Consider the following 23128-nt stretch of genomic DNA (forward strand, 5'->3'; position numbering starts at 1 on the left):
AAACATGGGGTCAATCACGAAATTCTAGTGCATCTAGTTTTTGATAAGATTTCACTAGAAAACTAGAAAATTCTAGTGCGTGAAGTTGGCTCTCAGTAGTTTTTCATATGAATTATATGGCCTTTGGTGTGAAGTTGGCTTCGTCTGTGACGTCATTCTTCGCACTAGATTTACTAGTTTTTCTAGTATTCACTAGCGTGATTCGCCCCATGAAGAAAAAAAATCGGTTGAATCATGTAAAATTGCCTGAATGTATGTTTTTCATCAAGTTTGTCGTCTCCACTCATTAAAGTATCTAATATGAATAACAATTGAGCTTCTATGGCACTGGAATCTTTTTATTCAAATTCAAATTAAAATGCAGTAACTCCTATAAAGTGTTAGTATGTATATGTGAAGGTTAGGTTATAAATGTATTTGAAATTTTTCGAACGAAAAGAACATACCCCAATGAAATGTGACAGATCAACTATCCGAATTCGTAAACATAATGAACAATAATGGTATTTGTAGCTTGTGCAATTTAACGGTCATTTTCCGCTCTACAAAAGTTGCTTGAAATCACCCCATCCCATTAAAAAATTTCCAATTGCAATCAATCCGAAATTTGTTTGTTAATCAACGTCTGCAAAGAACGGTGAGAGAATGTATTTATAGTCTTGTAGAAAATAAAATATTGCATTTGGCTAGATTATTCATTCATTTTTCTTTTTCTTTTGTTGTTTGTTCTGTTTTCTTTTTTATGTGCTCATTCTGTTTGCTGGTGCACTGTTTTTTTTTTCACTCTCATTGCATCTGCTTACGTATGTGTGCGCGCAATTTTTCCGCCACGTTATTTCTCGGTGGAACTTTTGAGAAACAAGAGGAGAAAAATTGGTCAATACCACAGCAACGTATCAAACATATTTGAATTTGTATTCGAACTAAACGTATATGTGAGTGTATGTATGTGTGAATTTCTATACGTCTATACGAATTTGTTTGTATGATCGCGGCTTGAGTATTGTACCGTTCGTGTATGTGTCTACTATTTTAGAAATATCGTCACAATTCAAAGTTCATTCCGGTGGAATTGACTGTTTTAATTTCATTTTTGTCTTGTGGTAGTTTCTATTTTCTGTGTGTCTAAATTGACATTAATTTAATCACGTTATTGAAATCATTAACAATATCGGATTACGTTCAAAATTTCATTCAAAATAATTGAGATTTTCGAACACTTTCTTCGAGTAAGTATATAGCAAAGTGATTGATAAGAATTGTTTTTTGTTGATTTTGAATGTGATGCTTACCTTTCATTTTTTTTGTCACATGAAATATGATAAAAAGTGCTTTGTCAGAAATATTGTTGTGCCTGAAGTTTGTTGGTTTTATTTAAATATCTCATTTTCGAATGAGAAACAAAGTGTCACACCTCAATAAAGTGAAACACATCATGATCAAATCAATCAAATATCCTTTTAAAGTATAATTTCTTACCTCCTATATTTTCAGTTTGACAATTACGTCAATAGAGAAGAGTAAGCGCTGCATCGCATGATATTCAACCGATACTCATCCTAACATACATTCAAGTTTTGTGGAGTGTTCGTACAGTGTGATTCAGTCTTGGACCGTGCGTTCAACAGAACCAAAGATATATAAATTTATATACACATATGCTCAATGAGAGAAAATAAAACAAAAAAGTGCTTACAAAACTCATAAAAAAAAGAAGTGAACTGGAAATTCGTCAACAATTACTTGTACTTTATGCTTCATAGAGCTAAGAAATAGCAAAAAAAAAACCATCATAATTTGTCTAGTTGAGTGTGGTACAATAATTTGTGTTCATTGTTTCGAGAATATATAACGCACCATTTTTTTTTATCTTATTGCACAAAACGTGTATGACTGTTCAAAAACAACAAACAGAGACGACAGTGTAATTCTTGTGAGGACAAAGACACATTAACAAAGAAGTTGCTAATTTTTTATTTACGAAAAAAGAAGACCTTTGTTTCGGTGGAAGTGTTTCAAATCGTATTTAAAACTTGAACAATCAGGACCTTAGAATAGGAACGAGCGAGCGAGAGAGAAGCCGATATCTGGTCAAGGTGAGTCTATGTCAGCCTCAAGCCAACTCTTGAATACAGTCTAATAACAAAAGTGATTTATTCAATTGTTTGTGCGCAATAATGATCAAATGAGAATCACTTATTAGAATATTCCATGCACACTTCGTATCGCTTTGAAATTGATCATTTCTATCGATGGAAACACGTCGCACCATTTCATCAGAACTAGGCATCGCATTTTATTTTGTTTTTGCTATGTGATGATGACATTCTGTCAAGTAAATATTCTACAACGTGACGCATACATTCTTTTTTATCGATAAATATTAATTTTATTGTGTGTCGGACTTTTATTAATTGGATTTGAAATTGAAGTAACGAATTATGGCATCTGAGACCTAGGTTAATAGAATCTAAAATTTAGACTATTCAAAGGCCAAGAGGCGATAGTGTACTTTCAAAAAATTGCAAACCATGGTTCGAGGTGAAAGAAATAAAAAATATTTCAAAGTGTGATTACATAAAATTCGCGTGAAACATCGTCAAACATTGTGATTCAGAAACTATTTGTATAAAGATTTAAGGTCAATATTTATTGATTTGGAAGATTCAATTTTTTTTTTTTTTTTTAATAATTTATAAAAGTGATTCATTTTGATTTAAATAAATAAAATTCATTGTTTATTAAATGTGTTCAAACATCAAAGAACTAGCATTATCCCTCACATAAAACCATGTGTAGCTTCAGAAAGTAGCGTGTGACAATTTTGACCGTTGTGAGTGTGTTTATTTTCATTTTTTCTCTCTATCTCTCAATGTATACAATACAACAGAAAATAATCGTACGATTTTAATACAATGAAACATTCAATAGTGATACGTTCGTGTTGACTGTCTGCTTTTGAGCGCTGTATCAATGTGTGCGTGTGTAACATACATAATGTGTAGAGCATGAGAGTATGAGAGGGGAAAGAAGAATTTAGAAGTCTATTGATCCCTGTTTACTAGTGCGCCATGCCAAACAACATGACGTAGCGCATCACGCCACACCGTCGAAAATGTTACGCGATATGTTCTGATTGGTTCGAATAACAATTACACACGTACATCAACAAACCCGTCTGACTCAACATTGTACATATACGTGTGCATTGCATACTGACACATCGCACCGTATTCCATTGTTTTTGTCAAAAGTTTTCTATGTTTTTTCTTATTCTTCTTTGATTTATGCGGCGGCCTTTATATTTATTTATACATTACGGACAGAATCACGATATTTTTAACTTGTTTGGATATAGTTTTATGATTAGAAAATGTTTTTGATTTTGAATATATCCTCTCAGTGGCTCAAAGATCAATTTAATTTCTTCTTTTTTTTGCTTTTGAAATAATAATTCTTATCAACTAGATGCTTTTATTCATTCAGCTCACATGCTCGATAATAATATTGTTCAAACAACTACACGCACACAACGAAATTGACCTCTCTCATGGGGGTAAACATCGGATTTAAGATCCGTCAAAGATAGGAACAAAAATGTTCACTATGATCTTCGAACAGATCGGTTGTAACGTTATTCATCAGTAATGATGTTCGATTTCAAATGATTCATTATTATTTACGTTGGTGTATAACCCCTAGACCTCTATCATTTATATACACAATTGCATTACGTGTGCTTGTATAATGAGAACAGTCGTACGATTCTCTTGTGAACATTGTACTTTGGAGCAAATCGCGTGTTCGCTTTTTATTTCTTTATTATTTTCATTATAGCATACACATAAGCGAATGGTTGTGTGTGTGTGCGTGTGTGTGTAAGAGAACGAGGATAAGTAGTATAATAGTGAGCGAGAGAAAAAAACCGCGTGGCTTAACTGTTTGTCATTTCATATCTAACGGAAAAATATTTACTCAATACATACGTACAGACAGCGTGCTCTTTTAATTTATTCGATTATATATTTAAGTGATATAGACCTTTTTTATGTGGGTTTCAAATGCGACTCATCGATATCACTTGGTTAAAACGTTATAATTTTCGGAAATGTAACCACACTATTCGCCTCTTCTTATGACACATTTGTGATTTATGTGAAATTCTCATTTGGATAGTGAATTATTCGAATTTATTGAATGATTTCAGACAACATTTTTTTTACATAACAATCAACATCTACAATCAAAATGTCTATTTACATTCCACAACTTTCTGGTTGTAGATTTTTTTTTATATTTATAGAGTTGATCACAGTCTGTGATTCATTGATCAGTTGTAGCAACAACTATTATGTCTGTATTGAAAGACCATTCAGTCTAAATCATGTTGTTTTTCGATTATTAACTGTGTGCCGGAAAGTGGTAGGTCAGTTGAACTTTTTTTTTTGGCAAAACATCGATGAGCAATCAAGTTGTTTGATTTGCATTTGTCGTCTGTTATATTTTGCCGAATAAAAAAGATTAAATTAGATAAAAAACGGACATAGTGAGTGTCTTACTTCTCTTAGCTATAGACGACAGGAAAGAGGAAATGCTTTTTTTTGAATATGAATCATATATATACGTACATAGATTTAATTATTTTTCGTCAGCAATTTTACGGTTTGGTTTTGTGTATTGTACATTACCAAAAATAGTTCTCATGGTTGTTTTGCCAGAATAAATTAGTAACAATTAAACAAGCAATGGTGGTGATGGTGGCATCGAAACTAAAACATATTTGGAAATGCTTCTTTTTAGAATTCAATTATGGAAATAAACCGACCCAATAGAGATCTTTCTTGTTACGTGTCACTCTTTTTGGTACTGATGATTACCATTATATATAAAGTGCTCAACGAAAAGAAAACGATTTTAATTTATTTTATACTGGCATGATGCCAAGTGCATCCCATATCGAGAATCCTTTGATACAAGAGAAGAAAACTACACAAGTAGCCTTTGATATAAAATGATTTAATATATTTTGAAATCATGTTATACTTGCTTTTCAAAACAGATATGGTTTTGTGACCAAATCATAAGTTATGACTCATGACTTGTATCAAAATGTACAAATCAAAAATATGAACGATATCTGAACTAAAGCAAAAATGATGCGATGATTTAGAAAAATGTATTTGCAACAAAAAAAAAAAACGGTTTTCACGCCAGAGAATATGCAAATTTCTTTGCAATTTAAGTGCGAATTTCAATTATTTCGCAAATTTTCATGTGGTCGCTTATAAATTGCGCCAAAAACGTTGAACTTTTTGTTGTTGCCGTTGAATTTCCATCAATACCAATGCTTACCATAATTTCTCTATACTTTATTGATTTGAATTTCGAGATGAATTAAATGGTTTTTTTTTTTGGTTTTTATATGAACTTGTGCCATTTCTGTTGGAACACCCTTTAAATGAAATGAAAGAAGAATATGCTAGAAGTACAAAAAGAGAACAAAAGAAGAAGAAGATCGCAATTTCCAACTGGTGTGTGTTGTGTGTGTGTGTCGACTGCATAGTTATAGCATATCAAAACATATTGAGTGCAAAACATCGTACGATTCGAAAATATGTATTTGACATGCGCGAGTATTTAATACTATTCATACAGAAAAATAACAGGAAAATAGGGTGGCTTGTGAAAACTTAACGATTCCGTAAGTGTTTATATGACATTGGCGCAACAATTTTCCAGGATGAATCTTATACACCCTAAATGGGGGAAGTTTTTTCTCTTATATTCCATATGCAACTAAAAATCAGACCATCATCTTCGGCTGTGCTATTTTATCGTACGATATTTTCGTTAATCAAGCAACACACTAATACAGAAATGTAAGAATGTGTATGAGAAATATGGAATGATTGAACTTCATCATGACCAATATATTCGTAATAATATGGGTTCAAGTAAACAAAATGAGTACACACAACAGTCAAAACACCGCATCGGTAGCGTGAAAATGTCAACCTCTTCGTACTGTATTGTACATTATTATCCCAATTTCGATTAAAGTTTCGAAAGAAAAGTAACGCAATTGAATCGCGCCTTTCATTCTTACCATCCAGTTGATAAAAATATTTGTTTTATTCAAGGCTCTGTTTGAGTCAATTATTAAAAATTTCTACACTTGCATTTGCCATTCATTTCGGGCTTGACTTAGGCATGTGTTAAAAAAAATCTTTGCTCAATTTGATGCTAGAACATTCCTATTTTTATTGTTTTATTTTTACTTTATTCGGTATAGAAAGTGTATGACGTACGTGGATTTTAAATCTTAATCAATTTACTTTAATATAATTATTGTTCGAATAAAACGAAAATAGAGACAAATAAATTGTATGATTAAACTGATTAATTATTGTTGGTGCTTATCATATGACCTATTGATTTTATAAGTGAGTATAAAATAAGTTTAATTTTAATTTGTACAAAAATAAGTAGGTTGAAAATTAGCCTGAATTGGATTTTCATACGTTTTCCGTGAAACGTAATACTGATTTTTGGTGTAAAATTGATGTGTTTGTCTTTTTCCAGATTTTTTTAAATTTAAAAGCATTTTGAAGAGAAGTTCAAGAATATTTAAAAAATAAAATTTTTCAACGTTAGTTTATAGGTACCACATAAAATCCATCTTGTGAACGAAACCATCTAATTTGATCACACAATTGTGAAGCATTCCATGAACGCTTTTTGAAAAGCTTTTTGAAAAAAATGAATCATAAATATAGAATAATTGGAATTTATTCGAAAATACATTTCGCACACACATTTATACACTGGATTCTCTTAAACAAATATTATAAATATAAAGAAATTTCGCAACCGTTAACTGTGAAAAATACTTCGATTCCTTGAAATATGTTGACAATTAATGTTTCGTTCAAACTACATCTTGAGAAAATTGTTGGCGGTTTGCGATTTTCTTTTCAGGATGTTTATCTGCATTGTGATTACGTTTAGCTGCATTAAATGCCAAACGCTCAACCAATATCAGTCAACATATTTAACTGAAACGATTATAACATATATAGTTGATTACAAATAGATTGGTAACTGAACATTCATTGTCAACTTTATAAAAGAAAGCATTATTTCACTTCTCTGTTTTTTTTCAATCTAACGCTATAACTTACCAATAAAACATTGCTGAACATTTTATCAATTAACTTCTTTCACCACCTTGACTTCGTCATGTTCATTAGATTGGATGGATTTCATGACATGTATAAGTTAATACAAAAAGCGCAATGAATTGAATCGCATGGACTAAAGTCCATTTTATGATATAAGCTTCCACCTTATGCTTTGTTTGTCAATTAACTAGTAATCGTTTGCTATTTTTTTCTCTCTCTCATGTCACTACCATTTTATTTTGATTAGATAAGTTATGTGACGTACGATTGAAATCAAATCGTTATTTTATTTACTTTTAAGTCAACAACAATTTTTTGTTTCTCTGGTTGAAGAATGACTTTTTTGATGACATGTTCGAGGAAGTTTTCAGTCATAAAAATTGGGAATACATTATTTTTAAAAATGTTAATTATGCAATTATTTGCCGGTTCAAAACGTTTAACTAAATTGATTTCACTTCAAATTGTACAATATTAAAATGATAATTTTATAAGTGGCTAGTAGCCACTGGCTACCGATTTTTTTAAATTAATTTTTGATGAAAACAATTCAAAAATTATTTATTTTAATAAACGATTATGAATTAAGCGGTGGTCCTTGATTTACAAGTATGCAAAAATGCAAATTTAATCTGTTGCAAAAATAATCAATTGTTTTTAAAGAACTCAAATTGTTTTATCATTTTTGTCATGAAACTCTTATTAAGTTTACCTCAATTATTTATATTATTTATTGGACTTCAATTTTCTTTCCAATTTCAGATATTCATCGCATGATTGGAGCGACATTTTTAAATAGAGAATCTAAGAAATACACATAGTATATGCGCCAAACTTCTACGCATTGAAATTAAATCCACGCCATTTATTCAACTTGTTAAGAAATCACGTGAAACAATTATCGACATTTTCTTGTGGAATAAGCCTATAAAACATTTAAAGATGTTCATTGAGGATGACGAACAGTAAGTTTTTCTTATCAATTTTTTTTCAAGATTTTCTTTTTTAAATGTTTATCAAAACGGTATTCATAATGAAATGAAAAAATGAAATGAAAAAATGTTGAAAAACTTCCTTAAAAAATCTGGCTTAAAAATCGATGGAATTTTATCTGTTGATAAATCTGAATTCAATTTCGAAATTTATACGCGTCATTTATACAGATCCTTCATTCACATTAGCGTATCCATACATCACAAGGAATTACATGTGATTTGCAATCTAGAAGGATTTTTATGGTTTCCCACACAGTTGACTCACCTGTATGGCGCTAACTCATATAATTTTTCTTTAAAGCCATAAACAAAAAATGAACGCAGACAATTGCATGTCGAAGTTGTTGTGCAATATATTATGCTCGACACATTAAATCAAACGACAAAATATGCTATTTAGTTTTAGTTCGAAACAAGTGGCAAGGGAAAACTTTTTCAAAAAGAAAACAATTTGCGTTAAACGTTTAACGTCATTGGAAACATACCGTGAACGTTAGCTCTGTTGGTGTGTATGTGTGCATAATTCTAAATCAGCTATGTTTCATTACTGTATTATTGAGTAGCTGGCCGTTTGTGTTTGTTTCAGTCTCTTTTAAGTTTACAGTGGTACGTTACAACATATTGTGCATCGAGTAACGAGTTTTGTACTTGTGTTTTTGTTTTTTCTTTGCCTTTACATATCGACTGACAGATAGACACACACGGCATTTTAAAATTTTCCTTTTAGAAAATCTATCAGTCTATAAGTGTCACCGCACCGAATTGAGCGTGAACGGTATAATAGCAAATCGGGAAAAATTGAAGTAAAGAGTTTTTTTTTTCATTTATTTTAACTTTCTTCATACTGATTCCGTTTTTAAATGAAATTTTATTTACAAAGTAATAACTAATTTTTATGTGATTTTTTTTAGTATGGAGAGCATTTGGGTGCAGACGGCGATCAGTGCGATTCGCGTTATTGCATTCGTTTGCGATGTGATTACGTTTCCTGTATATTTAGTCTTGCAACAACCTTGGAAACGACGACAACAATCCAAACGGATCAAAGTAAGTAATTCAAGACTTTTTTTAATCAAAAAAAAAAAAAAAAAAAAAAAATAACGGAATAGAAAAATGCCTCCTTATGTTCCTGTTTTGATATTAAAATAAAAATGACAAACCTATCAATAAACTTTTTATGGTGTTTACATACGTAAAACTTTTGGGTACAAAGTTCGACCAGTTTTAGCGCCAATTTTTACAATTTCCCCTTGAGACTGTACAGAGTACGATTTTTATCTGTAATTTCTTTCAAATCAATACAAAAATTGTTACTGAAATGTGGCAGTCGATTAATTACTAATACTATTAAATATTTGTTTTAATTTCACTTCAAACATGTGAATGAAAAAAACTCATCACTCATCAAATGTTCAACAAAATATTTAACAAATTTTTAATTTTTCATTTGAACTTCAGGCCAAACCCATTTCGGCTGATGACAAACAAGTAACATATCGTTCGGTGGAACCGCCACGTGAGATTCACGTCAAAATGGTGCAAGCGAATATCGATACATTGGAAAAAGTAAGTATCGATAACAATTATAGCAAATGTGCTAAATGTACTAAATCAAATACGGTTTTGTTTCTAAATTAGATGTTAACATATGTGGCCAAAATACACACGACCAAGAAATGTTTGGGAACCAGAGAAATTCTGAGCGAAGAAGATGAAATCCAGCCCAATGGTCGTTTGTTCAAAAAGTATAATATGGGTGAATACAAATGGCGTACTTTTACCGATGTCGAAAACTCAGCAACAAACTTTGGTCGTGGATTACGTGAACTGGGCCAGGCTGCATATAAAAACATTGTTATATTCGCCGAAACTCGAGCTGAATGGATGATCGCTGCACACGGATGTTTCAAGCAAAATATTCCAATCGTGACCATTTATGCAACTCTCGGTGATGACGGTGTTATCCATGGTAAGTTAACAACACAAATGCCAACCATAATAAAACCGTTCGCTTGACGGTGATTAATTTATTGTGTGTGAATTATTCAAACTATAGGAATTAACGAAACTGAGGCAAGCATTGTTATCACAAGTCATGAGCTGATGCCAAAATTCAAAACATTGCTGGCTAAACTTCCGAAAGTACAAACTTTAATTTATATGGAAGATCAATTGAATAAAACTGAAACTGACGGCTTTAAAGATGACGTACGTGTATTGCCATTCAATCAAGTGATTCGCATGGGCAACGCAAGCAAAACTGTTGCAGCTCCACCAAGCGCCGAAGATATAGCCATAATTATGTACACATCGGGTAGTACAGGTACTCCAAAAGGTGTATTACTATCGCATAAAAATTGCATTGCAACTCTTAAAGCATTCTCCGATGTAATCAAAGTGTATCCCGAAGATGTTCTCATTGGGTAGGTTGCATTCGCTTAGTGTGTAGCTAGTTTCAATCAATAACTTGGCTATTTACTAATCTTTACATTTTACAGATTCTTACCTTTGGCCCACGTTTTTGAACTACTCGCTGAAAGTGTATGTCTATTGACTGGTGTACCAATTGGATATTCAACGCCCACAACTCTTATTGATACTAGCAGCAAAATTAAGCGCGGCTGCAGAGGCGATGCATCAGTGCTAAAACCAACCTGCATGACTACCGTACCGGTAAGATAACTTCTTTTTTTTGCATTTTCGAAATCAATTTTGTGTTATTCACAAGTGCACTTCTAATTTGAATATGTCCTTTATATACAGCTCATCTTAGATAGAATATCAAAGGGAATAAACGATAAAGTCAATGGCCAGGCACCATTGCAAAAGGCAATTTTCAAGTTTGCATATGACTACAAAAAGATCTGGACACAAAGAGGCTATGAAACACCAATTTTGGACAAGTAAGAATTCAAATGTGAAATATTTCGATCGAATAAAAAAATATGAATAAATTCCATATTTTATTGATTGCAATAGATTGATCTTCAAGAAAATCTCAAAGTTGATGGGCGGTAAAGTTAGAGTGATGTTGGCCGGTGGCGCTCCATTATCGCCAGACACACACGAACAAATTAAATTATGTTTATGTACAGATGTCGTTCAAGGCTACGGATTAACTGAAACAACCAGTGGAGCCACAGTTATGGATGGTAAGACTTTTCTTATGTACAAATATATTTAGTAACATTTTGTAAGAAAATCAAAACTAATCACGACTCTCATTGTCTTATGCAGCCAAGGATATGATTTCAGGACGCGTTGGTGGTCCGACCACAATGTGTGATATTCGCTTATGCACATGGGATGAAGGTGGTTATCGTGTCACAAACAAACCACATCCACAAGGTGAAATTATTATTGGCGGCGATAGCGTGTCACAAGGGTATTACAAATTGGAGAAAAAAACTGCAGAAGACTTTTTCGAAGAGGACGGACGAAGATGGTTCAAAACTGGTGATATTGGTGAAGTTCATCCCGATGGAGTACTTAAAATTATTGGTGAGTCTTAAATCAGATCACATGTCCTGTGATGAGCGTCTGCATTACAACCGAATTTCATTTGATTTTAGATCGTAAAAAGGATTTGGTAAAATTACAAGCTGGTGAATATGTGTCGCTGGGCAAAGTTGAAGCTGAATTGAAAACATGTGCGGTTGTCGAAAATATTTGCGTGTACGGAGATCCATCAAAGCAGTTCACCGTTGCATTAGTCGTACCAAATCCAAAACATTTGAAAGAGCTTGCGATCAAACAAGGCGTCCCAGACGCTGAATTTGAACAGTTATGCTCATCACCTGTCATGGAAAAAGCAGTGATAAAAGAATTAGCTGAACATGCTCGCAAATGTAAGATCAATTTAGACACAATACCCAAACTGTTTAACCAATTAACATTTTTGTTGCTGTTTTCAAAATTGTAGGTAAACTACAAAAGTTTGAAGTACCAGCCGCTGTTACGCTATGCAAAGAAGTCTGGAGTCCTGATATGGGCCTTGTAACCGCCGCATTCAAATTAAAACGGAAAGATATTCAGGATCGCTATCAGCACGATATTAATCGAATGTATGCATCATGAAATTAGCACATAGGTTAAATACAAAAACAAAAAAAAAATATAGATGAACGGTGAAATTAAGTCTTAATGCAAGTATATGTGTTTAAAAAAGAAACAAAATAACGTAAACACATAAAACACATTGAAAATTCTCACACATACACATACATATACACATTAATTGTATCACCAAAAACTGTTGTATAGTTATTTGCGATAAAAAATAATAATTATGTAAGATGAAGTAAATGTAATCAAATTTAATTTGCTTAAGAGAAACATTGAGAGAGAGAAAAAAAAACAGAAAGTGAGAAAAGCTATTGGAACTTCCTGTACTGTTAGGAAACGAAACAAACAAACAAAAATAAAATAAAATATATTTATTTATATTTATTATGCTTTAAAGAGAAGTGAGTTCTCGGTGAATGACTGATCAAAATGGGGAATTGTTTTTACTTTCAATTTTCTGTATAATCAATATTAAAATTACCAAAATTCGCATGAAACCATGACCCGCCCCCCTCCTTGTTTAAAATGGGATCAGTTTCTATAGTTGTAACTATCGTATTAAAAACTGTCGCTTCGATCAGCTTTATTATTAAATCGATTTTTTTTGTATAAATATATGACATCTCTCTTTTGCTTGCGATATGCAAAGACATAAAAAAAAACAAATAAGTAAGATTTTCTCGATAAAGAGTACTAAATTCTCTCATGTAGTGAAAATACGAATTCCCCATTAGATATACGATGGACGGATAAATGTATGAATCAATTTTCTGATTTATTCTAATAAACTAAAAACAAAAAAAATATATTGAAGAAATAAAAGATAACACTTCAATAAAATACTAAGTATCACAGACAACTATCCACAATATTGTCCCAAAGAGAAATGAATTCAACATCGCTAATTAAACTTAATTTTAAATGAGAAGATATTCCGTCCATTTGACACACTGAGCGTGCAAACAAACATGTGAACAGTACTTTTCAATTGTGTGTTTGTGACACATATAGTCATCATCACATCGTTGAGTCATACTTTGTTTGCCAAATGGACAGATTCTTGTATGATTTTACTTGTAATTCTTTAATTTTTATTGTTAAATTCGATTATTGTTACTTGTAGGTTTGTTTAGCAAAAAGAAAATCAATAAAAAAGTATGCAGTAAAGGACTTTTTGAATTTTTTTTTTTTCGTACAAAAATCTATTTTCTTTTTGAACATGATTAGAATTGAGCACAATGTCTTGAACAAGTTGCAGTGACACCCAAAAAGAGATTAAAAGTGAAGCTAAGGTTATATAATTGGTATAAAAATCAGTTTCAATGATGAACATAACACAAAATTCGAATATATAATATAAATATCTTTTAATTCAAACGATATGGCATCAGTGCTGCCAACAGAATACAAACTGTTTTTCATTTTATCAAAATGAAATTTTGCCGCTTCTCCAATCTATTATTATTTCACTTCACACGTTGTATTCTCCTTTTGCAGCTGTCATATGACAAATGTATGATATGTCAAACATTGAATTGACAATATGACTGAATAAATTTTGTATACATCCATCGTATTTCTTAAAATTCACAGTGATTTTTTGATCGAAATTCGAACAAATAAATTAAGAAATGATAAAATATCATTTGATTGTGACTGATTAGTGTATAAATATACTTTTTGATTTTATTTTTATGAACTCACAATTGATTTGAGTTTCTATCGAAATTTTTGTGTTTGCAGTGTACGAATAGAATGCAAACAATGTTAATTAATTTAGTAGCAATCTTGTTGTTATTTTCAAAATTGATCTTCGCTGGCAGTAAGTGGTATTTTTATACTTTGTATAATTGTAATGCATATAATATAATAATATCTTTTTTTTTTTTGTTTTGCAGTAAATAACTTACACACATATGATAACATTAGATCGCACGATATTTTCTTCGAAATTCTGCAACCAGAAGATTTGGAATACACCTATAGGTTGAAGCCAGCCAAAGATTTTGGCGGAACATTTACGGACGACACCTTCAAACAAAGGTCACGTAATCTTTTGGTGTTTGCCGAGCCACGTGAAGCGTGCACAGCACTTGAAAATCCACATGAGCTGTCCGGTAATATTGCATTGATCGAACGTGGTGAATGTACATTTGTAAGGAAAACCATTATGGCAGAAGAAGCGGGAGCGATTGGAGCAATTATTACCGATACACGAAGTAATTTCAATGAAGACGTTTTCATTGAGATGGTTCACGATAACACATCGCGCAATACGAATATACCGGCTGGATATTTATTAGGTAGAAATGGACGAATGATTATTAGTACATTGGATCGATATGGTTTAGATAGAGCTATCATTAAGTTACCAATTAATCTAACATTTACACCACCTGAACTTATAAATTATCCACCATGGACCATGGAATAACGGAGCAAAAAAAGTGTTACCACCAACTTACAAGAAAGACACATCGCTGTGATTGGAATGAAACTTAACATCGTAATATCTACATAACATGATAACATTTATCAACTTTAACAATTTATAGAAAACACAATTACGGCAGAAATGATGCTAGTCAATTAGAATGAAACAAAGGTGTGTGCGTCAATATGAGCAATTGTAAAATATAACAGTAAAGCAATCTAATGGTATTAAAATAATTGTGTTGAAATAATGTTAAACCATATATTGAGTTTTATTTTATCGATAATTTCTTTTTTAAAAACCAATAGCAAATACTTTGTGATGAGAATCGATCGCATTTCTTATCTCAAAACATGCATCAAATCCACGTTGTTCGAACACAAAATATTTTTTGTGATAATGATCAACGATATAGCGTATACATATTACGTCAGACTTAAATTTATAGAATTTTGTTATATTCCAGCGAATATTAATAGAATTTATACAAAATTTTAACCATTAAAAGACAAAGGATCAGATCTTCTTATCACTGATGCAGATATACTACACAAAAGAAGAAAAGAGGGGATAAATTACAACGAAGGGATCAATAACCTGTTAAAATTGAGTCTACCTTCCCGTACAAAAAATATATGGAGAACAAATGACAAATACTAAATGACGTGATATGATATTATGTTGAAGTTTATTAGTCATCGTTCCAAATGTCTAGTGTTGGCACACCAATTTGAATACATATATTTAAATTCACAATTGGATTTACTTTAAATCAGCCGGTGTATATTTGTATGAGATTGGAGACTTTTTTTTGCGAATCTCGCTAATGAGCGCCATCTGATTTTAGTGTGAATTAGATGCAAAAACTGAATTTAATTCTGTAGCATTGAAATGAAAAAGTGAAAAAACAACAACAATAGCACGGCCACACAGAGCTGTACATCTATGCGTGCTGATGCATACATACACATATACGCTTTCTTCATTCTTTCATTCCATTGCTATACGTATCTCACTGGTCAACAGATCTATGTAGCCATGTTACTGTTGTTGTTTTTTTTCTCTTTTTCGATTCAATTCATTGTAACTAAATTGAGTTCAACTATGGAATACAAGATGGCACAGATGAGGGGAATTCGCATTTTGTCTCTTCATAGGCTTAGCCGGTTGCTTTAAATAATTGTTAGAATTCATTCATTCACAAGCAGAAACAATTCTTGCACTTAAGAGGTCCAAATTCATTCTTAAGAGCGGTCAAAAACTGACTTGAAGATGGTGCTTCAGGAATCTCTTTAAGTTCTGAAAATTCGCATTCGAATCTTTTCGATACTCGTTCACACCTTGAAATCAATCCTTTCAAATATGGTCCATCAGTTTTCCAACGATTAAGGAACCTTTTGATTACAGGAAGATCACTTAATTCGGCAGTTGCCAAAGTTATCATTTGATCTTTCACCATTTCTATCATTTCCTTTGGTAGTGGAAAGGAGTTTTCAATTCGTTTCGACCACTCTTTCACAATGCCATCCAGTTTTGCCAAATCTTTTTTGTCCGTTTTTTTGTTTTTTCTCAATTGTTCCTCATAGTAAATTTGATCAAACGGTTCAAGGACAGATTGATAACGATCATACCTAGGATAAAATCACATAGAAAAGAATGACCATAATGGAAATTAATCAATATGTAATGCAAATAATGGAAAGAATAAATAGGATAGCAACGATAACATACTCTTCCTTGACAAAAGATATCCCTGGAATAAACAAGGTCACGTATAATTCGTTTCGTTAAATTAATTATGTGCTTCAATTAATGTAATTTGAATGGTTTTCCTTCTGATTTTTATACCTGTTTCGAATTTCACATGACCGGACATTTAATTATACATCCCAAAAATTACCACATGTAACATGAAAACAGCATGTCACCCTACTGCCATTGAGACTCTTATCTTATCTGTGCATTATGAGACAAAATAAATAAAGAGTTATTTTGTCTCTTATTATACCCCAATACAATTACACAAGAGGGGTTTCAACAGATTGCATTTGCCGGCTTTTGACAGTTCGTGTCATATCATTGATGCACTGCATTCAATACTATGTGAACCAAATAAATTTGAAAATAAAAACAACATAAATAACAACTAAACTTAAATATTAGATGGCTAATAAATTGATTGAAATTTATCATTGAATTTTTTTAAAGAATACGTTAAGAGTCATTTTGTTTTATTTAGAAAAAGAAGAAAAACTTCAGAGAATCTATTGATTTTTCACATATTCAAAATTAATCATTTTCAGTTGTAAATCAATTTTTTTGACAATATATAACAAATAAGAAAGAACTTCTGTTGAACTATCATAGTTGAGTGTTTGTATGTGGAAAGAATACAGAAAAATAAATCGGTCACGGAGTGTTGTGAAAATGAAATTTTTTACTTTATTATTTTTTTTGTTTTGTTGTGATGCAAATATCATTTTGAACTTTGACCCAAATGTTCAGTTATATAAACGATTGCCAAGGTTTTGGACAAATAGTGGCTTATCACCATCAGCCCCATTGCCATTCAATCGAACCGATGTTGCACTCCAATTATTGACTGAGCATATGCATCGAAATATGGAGTATATATCAGCATTGCCGAACTCAGGAATCAAACATATACGCATACATTGGCTTTTATCGTTAATAAAATTCAGGTAAATCCATTTAGCGAAAATAGGCAAACCACACAAAATATTCATTTTAAATTTGATGTTCTTGTCAAGTGGTTTTGATATCAACCAAGTACCGAAGTATGATTTCACCGCATTGGACACATTTCTTGATCATTTGATGGAAATTCAAGTGTTTCCTGTAATTGAACTCATGGGCGACATTTTTCCAGTGAAAGATAATATTCACGGCATATATTTTATGTGGAAAGATTTTTCATTTCAACTCGTTTCACATTATTTGAGTATGTATTTTCCTACAACAAAAAAAAAATATAACAAAAATTAAATAAATTATACAATTTTAGCAAGATATGGCCAACGAACTGTATTAAATTTTCGATTTGAATTATGGAATGAACCAGATGTCTTAAGCTATAACATCCTCAACTACTCATTAACTGGTAAAATTCTTCTAGTAGACATGCACCGAAGAAATCCGAAAAAAAAATCATTTTTAAATGTTATTTTTAAAAGATTACTTGGAATATGCATACGGAGTTGCAAGTGGATTGAAAGCGGGTGCAAGACGAATGAATTCGATGGCAAATATTCCGCTGCGAGGTCCGGCTGGTCTATTTAAATCAATTGAAAGACATAAACTCTGCTATGGGCTGTTAATGGCCTGTAATTATAATGTCTCCTCGTGTCCAATAGACGTTTTGACATTTCATAGAAAAGGAGACAACAGTTCAACCGCTATATTAATGGAATCGATCGAACTTTTGGACATTTTACGCGAAAAATATCCCAATCTCGATTTACCGTACGCAAATTCAGAGGCCGATCCTTCGAGTGGCTGGTCAAAGAATGTAACATTATATGCCGATGTGAACTATGCTCATACAATTGTATCAATTGTTTTACAACATTGGAATGCAATTTTGGATGGCTCATTGAATCGACTCGAATCCATAAGTCATGATAATTCATTTCTTTCATTTCATCCGTTTGAATTTTTGCAGCGAACTATGCTCGCTAGATTTGTTATGAATAACACAGAGCCAAAAACAGTACACTTTATTCAAAAGCCGGTATACGCTGCATTGGGGATGCTCAGCGCCTTAGCACATACTGCAAACAAAATGGAAACGAATAGAAATGTGAGCTATGTTCTCTCGATCGGCGAACAATATGCAGCTGCCTTATTATTCAGCAACAAAAATACACTGGACGATCACATTGACATCAAATTAGATTTAAATTATTGGACAAAGTCGCCAAATGCAACATTTGGATATTTCGCAGAATTTTTAGATCAAACACGCACAAATCCGCATTCTATATGGACCTATTATAAAAATCCACCATACCCCAACGAAACGGTTTTCGCTGAAATGATGCATGCACAAGTAAGCTATTTCACAGTATTTTCTACTTTCTTTAAAATATTTCCAGAATTGAAAAAAACCAAAAAAAAAAAAATTAATGAAAATAATTTCGTTGTTTGAATAGGGTCCACACGTTTTACAAAATCCGAAAATAGTTGAAAATCAGTCATTCATCAAATTGGCCATAACATTTAATCATCCTTGGATTGTTTTGGTGCGAATTTGTGCGGCATCAATATCAAAACCACAAAAAGTAAAAAATGTGCGAATCCGTTCAATTGATAAAAATAAAATTTTAATTTTATGGAACGATTATGAATACTCGAACAACGAACGTTGCATACGAACTTATGAAATATATTACGCAGCCGTGGCAATGCCCGAAAACACTGATCATCAAATGTTGCAGTGGCAATTGATAACATCGAATAAACACATTCCATTTCTGTCATACTGTCATCAAATCTCAACTCCAAATGAACATTTCGCGGGTATGCAAATCAACTAATAATGAGACATTATTATTTTTTTTATTAATGGCAATAATGAATAACAAATAGGATACTATAAGATTCGAGCGATTGACATCTTTGGTCGTTACAGTGAATTTTCTAAGATCTACAAATACAAGATGAAAAGCAAACAAGTGAGAATGTCTTTGAAATTCGTATTCTTGAAAATTGTTGGTTTTATTCATAATTGTTGGTGCATTTCAGAGTCAATTAACATAGAATGAAATCGGACCTCTCTATAGTGATAAGTGTTATGGTGTTTAATTTATGCTTGAAATGTTATCGCTTCTAACGGGAATTATCGGCGTAAGAAGAGATTTGATTTTGTTAAACATCTCTGTGAGCACAAACAACACACAGCAGTTACATTGTGAGTATGACATTTTACACTTGAGTGAATTACATTGATTGTTTTCATTACAAAATTGCACGTGCTCCTGTGTCAAACCTTGTTCGTATTTGTTATTATTGTTATCGTATCAATGTTTGATTTTCACCTTTTTTTAAATAAAATTTTGTGAATATCGAAGGAAAAATACCAAAAGACAAATGTGAAAAAAAGTAGACCGCTTATCTTCTTCGATGTGAATGTGTTGTTACTTTTTTTAATAAAGAATTTTGATTATCTGACATTAACATTGAAACAGATAGAAGTTCTAACACTATCAATTCAATGAATGAATGTGGCGGAGAGTGATGTTTGTCAGCGCAACATTTATTTGATTGAATATGTATCGTGTTAGAGAATTGAATATTTAAAAAGAAAGCTAAAAACATCATCAGCACGTCTCAGTAGACATTTTTTTGCGTCTTTAAGTGTGTAATTGTTTATATTTTCAAATGTTTTACGTTCGATATTTCTTGTTGGTTTGATGTCTATATTCAATATTTCATTCCAAGTTATTCGATTTGTTTTAGTAATGGAAAATGATCACAACTAGTTCGGAAGAATCATTAATCGATGTACAAGGAAGCAGTGGAAGCCAACCGGAAGGCTCTAATTCAGACTTGGTTCGATTGGATAATGAAAATCTTGATGATATTGTAGTGAGTAAATTTTTTTTAAATTCAATTTGAATATTTTAGTTGTAGCATTGGCAGAAAGGCGTGTCAACACTATTGACGAGAATACATTTGGAAGCTCATGTAATTTTACCTGCATGGTTTTTTTGAATTTACATAAAACTGATCTCGTATTGATCACACTTGAAAAATGAACTCCAATGTGTCAGCGTTCCATAGAAATAATTGTTTTGATTGAATTGTAATGAATTTGTGTATTGAGGCCCAAAAAAGTATACAAAAAATTATATTATTTTCTAGATTGATTATTTAATTGATTCTGAACCAACATCCGCCATACTGAGTTTTTGTCAACGCAAGGTGAGAGCAAAGAATTTGAGAAATCAATCAAGTAAACGAATTTCATTTATTTGAATAGTTTTTGCTGCCGTATGTCTACATATTAAGTTTGGTGGGTTTACGTCCCATTACGATTGATACATCTGATTTGGTCGCATATTTGGGTCACATTCAAACGGTATTCGTTGTTGTTATTTTAACCACAGGATATTTCATACAATATTTTTCGTACTTTCGGTAAGTGGTTCGGTTTTCTGTGGTGCTGATGTATTATGTTCAATTAAATAATCGTTTCGTTTCAGCCGCGATCGAGGATTTACGAATACAACGTATCCACCGATCGAGCCACCACTCCAATTTTCCTCACCAAAACAAGTGACCGCATACTATGGAGAGACAATATTTGTATATGGTGTATCGAGCATTTTACACTTTTGTGGATTTTTAGCATCGACATATGTATTCCGGATTGCTGACAATGAACAACTTCAAAATCTGGTTGAACGCGTTTTCATTTTACACAATTTTCCCAATAAATTAATCTACATGTTATGGTCACATATTGCATGCGGTATTTTATGGTTAACGCTCATGACCTCGCATCTAATTGTTATGGAAACTGATAATATTGACGTTATGAAAATTATATGGCTCGGTGAACCAACCGCAAATACACAAACAATTGCAAAAATTTTGCTAGTTGTAACAACATTCGCTCAGGATCTTCTACAAGTTATTGTTTTAACAAGCTATTCAATACAATGCTATTTACTTCGACGATACATATCAATATTGCAAGCAAAATTATTACAGAATACCATTGATTCTTTGGACTGGATGCGAGTAAGTGCATATCGAAATTTTCACGTGACGATACGTTTCGTTTGTTCATATGGCATTTTTTGTTTTGTTTTCATATTTCAGGAAATGAGCGAATTTCGGAAACTGCTCTCTCATTTGAATACAAAAGTGGCCATGCCTGTTTGTCTCTTCACCATATTGAATCTATCATATACTTTCTCATCAATTGTGTACTTTATTAAAATTTACAATCAATTTACCAACAACAAAATCGTCATAATGGCCGTTATAAATATTTTACTATGGCTCATCTTAGGCCTTTACCCATTTTTCCAAGTAAGTACAACTAATGAGTTCAATAGATCCAATTCGAAACGATTCAATACACATTACCTACGTTTGTTTTCTTTCTAAGGCAGCCGCACTAACTTATGCGTGTGAATCAGCACAAACATGTGGTCATCAAGTACGAATCAAGCCATATGTACACTATAATACATCTTTAGAAGAGCTCAATTCAATCCTTTTATATGCTTCATCGCTACGTATGAGCGCAAAACTTTATCGAATGCCAATTCATGGCAGTTATGTTTTTTTCATTATCTTATGCATAGTTGTATCAACGCTTACATTTGGGATGTGCCTTAATATTTCTCTTGGTATTGTTCAGCCGTGATTCCTGTTAAAATTTAAAAATAATAAAAAAATACATTGATTCGTTAAACTTAATTGCAGTTTATTGTTGTCAGCAGTTTTCTTCACTCGAATTTTTTATTTCACATAATTCCGATTCAGCCAATTGAATTGTTTTTGTTTCATCATTAAATCAATTTATAATTACAATTAACCTAATTTGTCCTATTATAATTATCAATCATCGACTTTTGGTTTTTTAAATTTCGGTTCGGGAAGTGAAATTTTTCGTCGGTGTGTCTTAGACTGGAATTTGCGTTCAATTGTTTTCTTCACGTTGCCATAGTATGCAGATTGCATATCGTCATCGGTGACATCTTTTTTAACGTTTTGGTCCATGGCCGCCTGTTTGGCATTTTGTTCTAATTCCAAAATTCGTTCAATCTCTGGATTCATTCCGCGAAAACTAAATCGACCATCGTTTAGGTTTTCACACGGAACGTAACTCGGCTCAATTACGAAATAACTTTCACTTTTTCGCATTTTGTCGGTTATCTCATTGGAATACATTGCTCGACTTTGGGCATCGTCCTCCTCTTTCAAAACCTTCTCCTTGGTTCGCTTCATGAACTTCATATCCAATATGCTTTTCGATAATTTCACTTTATTTCGTTCTGACGCCATGTTTTTGTCCGATTATTTTTTACGTACTACTCTTTAAATGAATCGTAGATAGTTTTAATTCAAAAATGAATTTAACCGAGGTATAATAATCTCAATATTCACAGAGGCGATGCGTACCGTCAAAAACAATGCACACTGTTTGCTTTGACAGTTGAATAATACACATGTGCCTGCCAAAGTTGTCACTCTACACACCATTTAAATTTCATTTTATTTCCAGAAATATTTTTTTAAATTCTATGTAAAAAATTATGAAATTTGATCGGCATAAAATTATGTTTGAATTTCATCTAAATAATGAAAATATTGCATTGTAAAAATATTGTAAGAATGAAAGTAGATTTCATATTGTGAAAAAATCGGTAATGTAGATTTGTGAAATGGATTAGTTTGAAGTTTGATGTATGATTTCA

The 23128-nt window shown here is 32.1% G+C and overlaps 6 protein-coding genes across 12 annotated transcripts; 4 read left to right on the top strand and 2 right to left on the bottom strand.

The window, feature by feature from the left end:
• The first annotated feature begins 543 nt into the window (after positions 1–543).
• On the top strand, positions 544–12671 carry LOC116344976 (long-chain-fatty-acid--CoA ligase 4). 4 transcript variants are annotated; one of them, XM_031773875.1, is made up of 13 exons: positions 544–637; positions 1495–2096; positions 7944–8146; positions 9088–9223; positions 9635–9742; positions 9815–10145; positions 10233–10599; positions 10675–10849; positions 10940–11079; positions 11156–11328; positions 11414–11677; positions 11749–12024; positions 12099–12671. In XM_031773875.1, exons 3-13 carry the CDS (start codon positions 8124–8126, stop codon positions 12251–12253), a joined length of 2148 nt encoding a protein of 715 aa, XP_031629735.1. In that variant the 5' UTR covers positions 544–637; positions 1495–2096; positions 7944–8123; the 3' UTR covers positions 12254–12671. The 4 variants fall into 4 exon arrangements, with proteins under 4 accessions (XP_031629735.1, XP_031629734.1, XP_031629736.1 ...); XM_031773874.1 differs by lacking the exon at positions 544–637 and adding an exon at positions 1061–1229; XM_031773876.1 differs by lacking the exons at positions 544–637; positions 1495–2096 and adding an exon at positions 6321–6443.
• Positions 12672–13783: 1112 nt separating this feature from the next.
• On the top strand, positions 13784–14935 carry LOC116344977 (PRADC1-like protein). The gene is made up of 2 exons (XM_031773879.1): positions 13784–14063; positions 14140–14935. Exons 1-2 carry the CDS (start codon positions 13997–13999, stop codon positions 14673–14675), a joined length of 603 nt encoding a protein of 200 aa, XP_031629739.1. The 5' UTR covers positions 13784–13996; the 3' UTR covers positions 14676–14935.
• A 938-nt stretch (positions 14936–15873) lies between these two features.
• On the bottom strand, positions 15874–16688 carry LOC116345074. Its single transcript, XM_031774121.1, has 3 exons — positions 16524–16688; positions 16407–16428; positions 15874–16306 (listed from the first exon to the last, which is right to left on the bottom strand). Exons 1-3 carry the CDS (start codon positions 16549–16551, stop codon positions 15874–15876), a joined length of 483 nt encoding a protein of 160 aa, XP_031629981.1. The 5' UTR covers positions 16552–16688.
• Positions 16689–17149: 461 nt separating this feature from the next.
• LOC116345333 (alpha-L-iduronidase) lies at positions 17150–19555 on the top strand. Its single transcript, XM_031774597.1, has 7 exons — positions 17150–17377; positions 17447–17637; positions 17701–17796; positions 17870–18744; positions 18848–19214; positions 19284–19369; positions 19440–19555. The coding sequence occupies exons 1-7, from the start codon at positions 17286–17288 to the stop codon at positions 19452–19454; spliced, it is 1722 nt and encodes a 573-aa protein (XP_031630457.1). The 5' UTR covers positions 17150–17285; the 3' UTR covers positions 19455–19555.
• LOC116345334 lies at positions 19487–22127 on the top strand. 4 transcript variants are annotated; one of them, XM_031774599.1, is made up of 7 exons: positions 19487–19605; positions 20154–20282; positions 20559–20618; positions 20677–20834; positions 20900–21440; positions 21522–21734; positions 21814–22127. In XM_031774599.1, exons 2-7 carry the CDS (start codon positions 20163–20165, stop codon positions 22072–22074), a joined length of 1353 nt encoding a protein of 450 aa, XP_031630459.1. In that variant the 5' UTR covers positions 19487–19605; positions 20154–20162; the 3' UTR covers positions 22075–22127. The 4 variants fall into 4 exon arrangements, with proteins under 4 accessions (XP_031630459.1, XP_031630461.1, XP_031630460.1 ...); XM_031774601.1 differs by lacking the exon at positions 19487–19605 and adding an exon at positions 19676–20051 and having other exon boundaries at positions 21818–21936; XM_031774600.1 differs by lacking the exon at positions 19487–19605 and adding an exon at positions 19678–20051 and having other exon boundaries at positions 20136–20282.
• LOC116345335 (M-phase phosphoprotein 6) lies at positions 22114–22874 on the bottom strand. The gene has a single exon (XM_031774603.1). It carries the CDS (start codon positions 22713–22715, stop codon positions 22269–22271), a length of 447 nt encoding a protein of 148 aa, XP_031630463.1. The 5' UTR covers positions 22716–22874; the 3' UTR covers positions 22114–22268.
• Between the last annotated feature and the right edge of the window lie 254 nt (positions 22875–23128).

This window comes from Contarinia nasturtii, unplaced genomic scaffold (assembly GCF_009176525.2).
Source record: "Contarinia nasturtii isolate CC-2019 unplaced genomic scaffold, AAFC_CNas_1.1 Cnas_scaffold_1240, whole genome shotgun sequence".
NCBI lineage: Eukaryota > Metazoa > Arthropoda > Insecta > Diptera > Cecidomyiidae > Contarinia > Contarinia nasturtii.

Bases quoted from the DNA above. Each gene is read 5' to 3' on its own strand.
- LOC116344977 (XM_031773879.1), top strand. From the start codon at position 13,997: ATGCAAACAATGTTAATTAATTTAGTAGCAATCTTGTTGTTATTTTCA. The intron at 14,064-14,139 runs GTAAGTGGTATT...TTTGTTTTGCAG, and splicing joins AAAATTGATCTTCGCTGGCA to TAAATAACTTACACACATAT.
- LOC116345074 (XM_031774121.1), bottom strand. From the start codon at position 16,551: ATGTCCGGTCATGTGAAATTCGAAACAG. The intron at 16,429-16,523 runs GTATAAAAATCA...TGTTTATTCCAG, and splicing joins TCATGTGAAATTCGAAACAG to GGATATCTTTTGTCAAGGAA. The intron at 16,307-16,406 runs GTATGTTATCGT...ATTTTATCCTAG, and splicing joins ATATCTTTTGTCAAGGAAGA to GTATGATCGTTATCAATCTG.
- LOC116345333 (XM_031774597.1), top strand. From the start codon at position 17,286: ATGCATCGAAATATGGAGTATATATCAGCATTGCCGAACTCAGGAATC. The intron at 17,638-17,700 runs GTATGTATTTTC...ATACAATTTTAG, and splicing joins ACTCGTTTCACATTATTTGA to CAAGATATGGCCAACGAACT. The intron at 19,215-19,283 runs GTATGCAAATCA...AATAACAAATAG, and splicing joins TCCAAATGAACATTTCGCGG to GATACTATAAGATTCGAGCG.
- LOC116344976 (XM_031773875.1), top strand. From the start codon at position 8,124: ATGTTCATTGAGGATGACGAACA. The intron at 10,600-10,674 runs GTAGGTTGCATT...TACATTTTACAG, and splicing joins CCCGAAGATGTTCTCATTGG to ATTCTTACCTTTGGCCCACG. The intron at 11,678-11,748 runs GTGAGTCTTAAA...ATTTGATTTTAG, and splicing joins TGGAGTACTTAAAATTATTG to ATCGTAAAAAGGATTTGGTA.
- LOC116345335 (XM_031774603.1), bottom strand. From the start codon at position 22,715: ATGGCGTCAGAACGAAATAAAGTGAAATTATCGAAAAGCATATTGGAT.
- LOC116345334 (XM_031774599.1), top strand. From the start codon at position 20,163: ATGATCACAACTAGTTCGGAAGAATCATTAATCGATGTACAAGGAAGC. The intron at 20,619-20,676 runs GTGAGAGCAAAG...TTATTTGAATAG, and splicing joins TGAGTTTTTGTCAACGCAAG to TTTTTGCTGCCGTATGTCTA. The intron at 21,441-21,521 runs GTAAGTGCATAT...TTCATATTTCAG, and splicing joins ATTCTTTGGACTGGATGCGA to GAAATGAGCGAATTTCGGAA.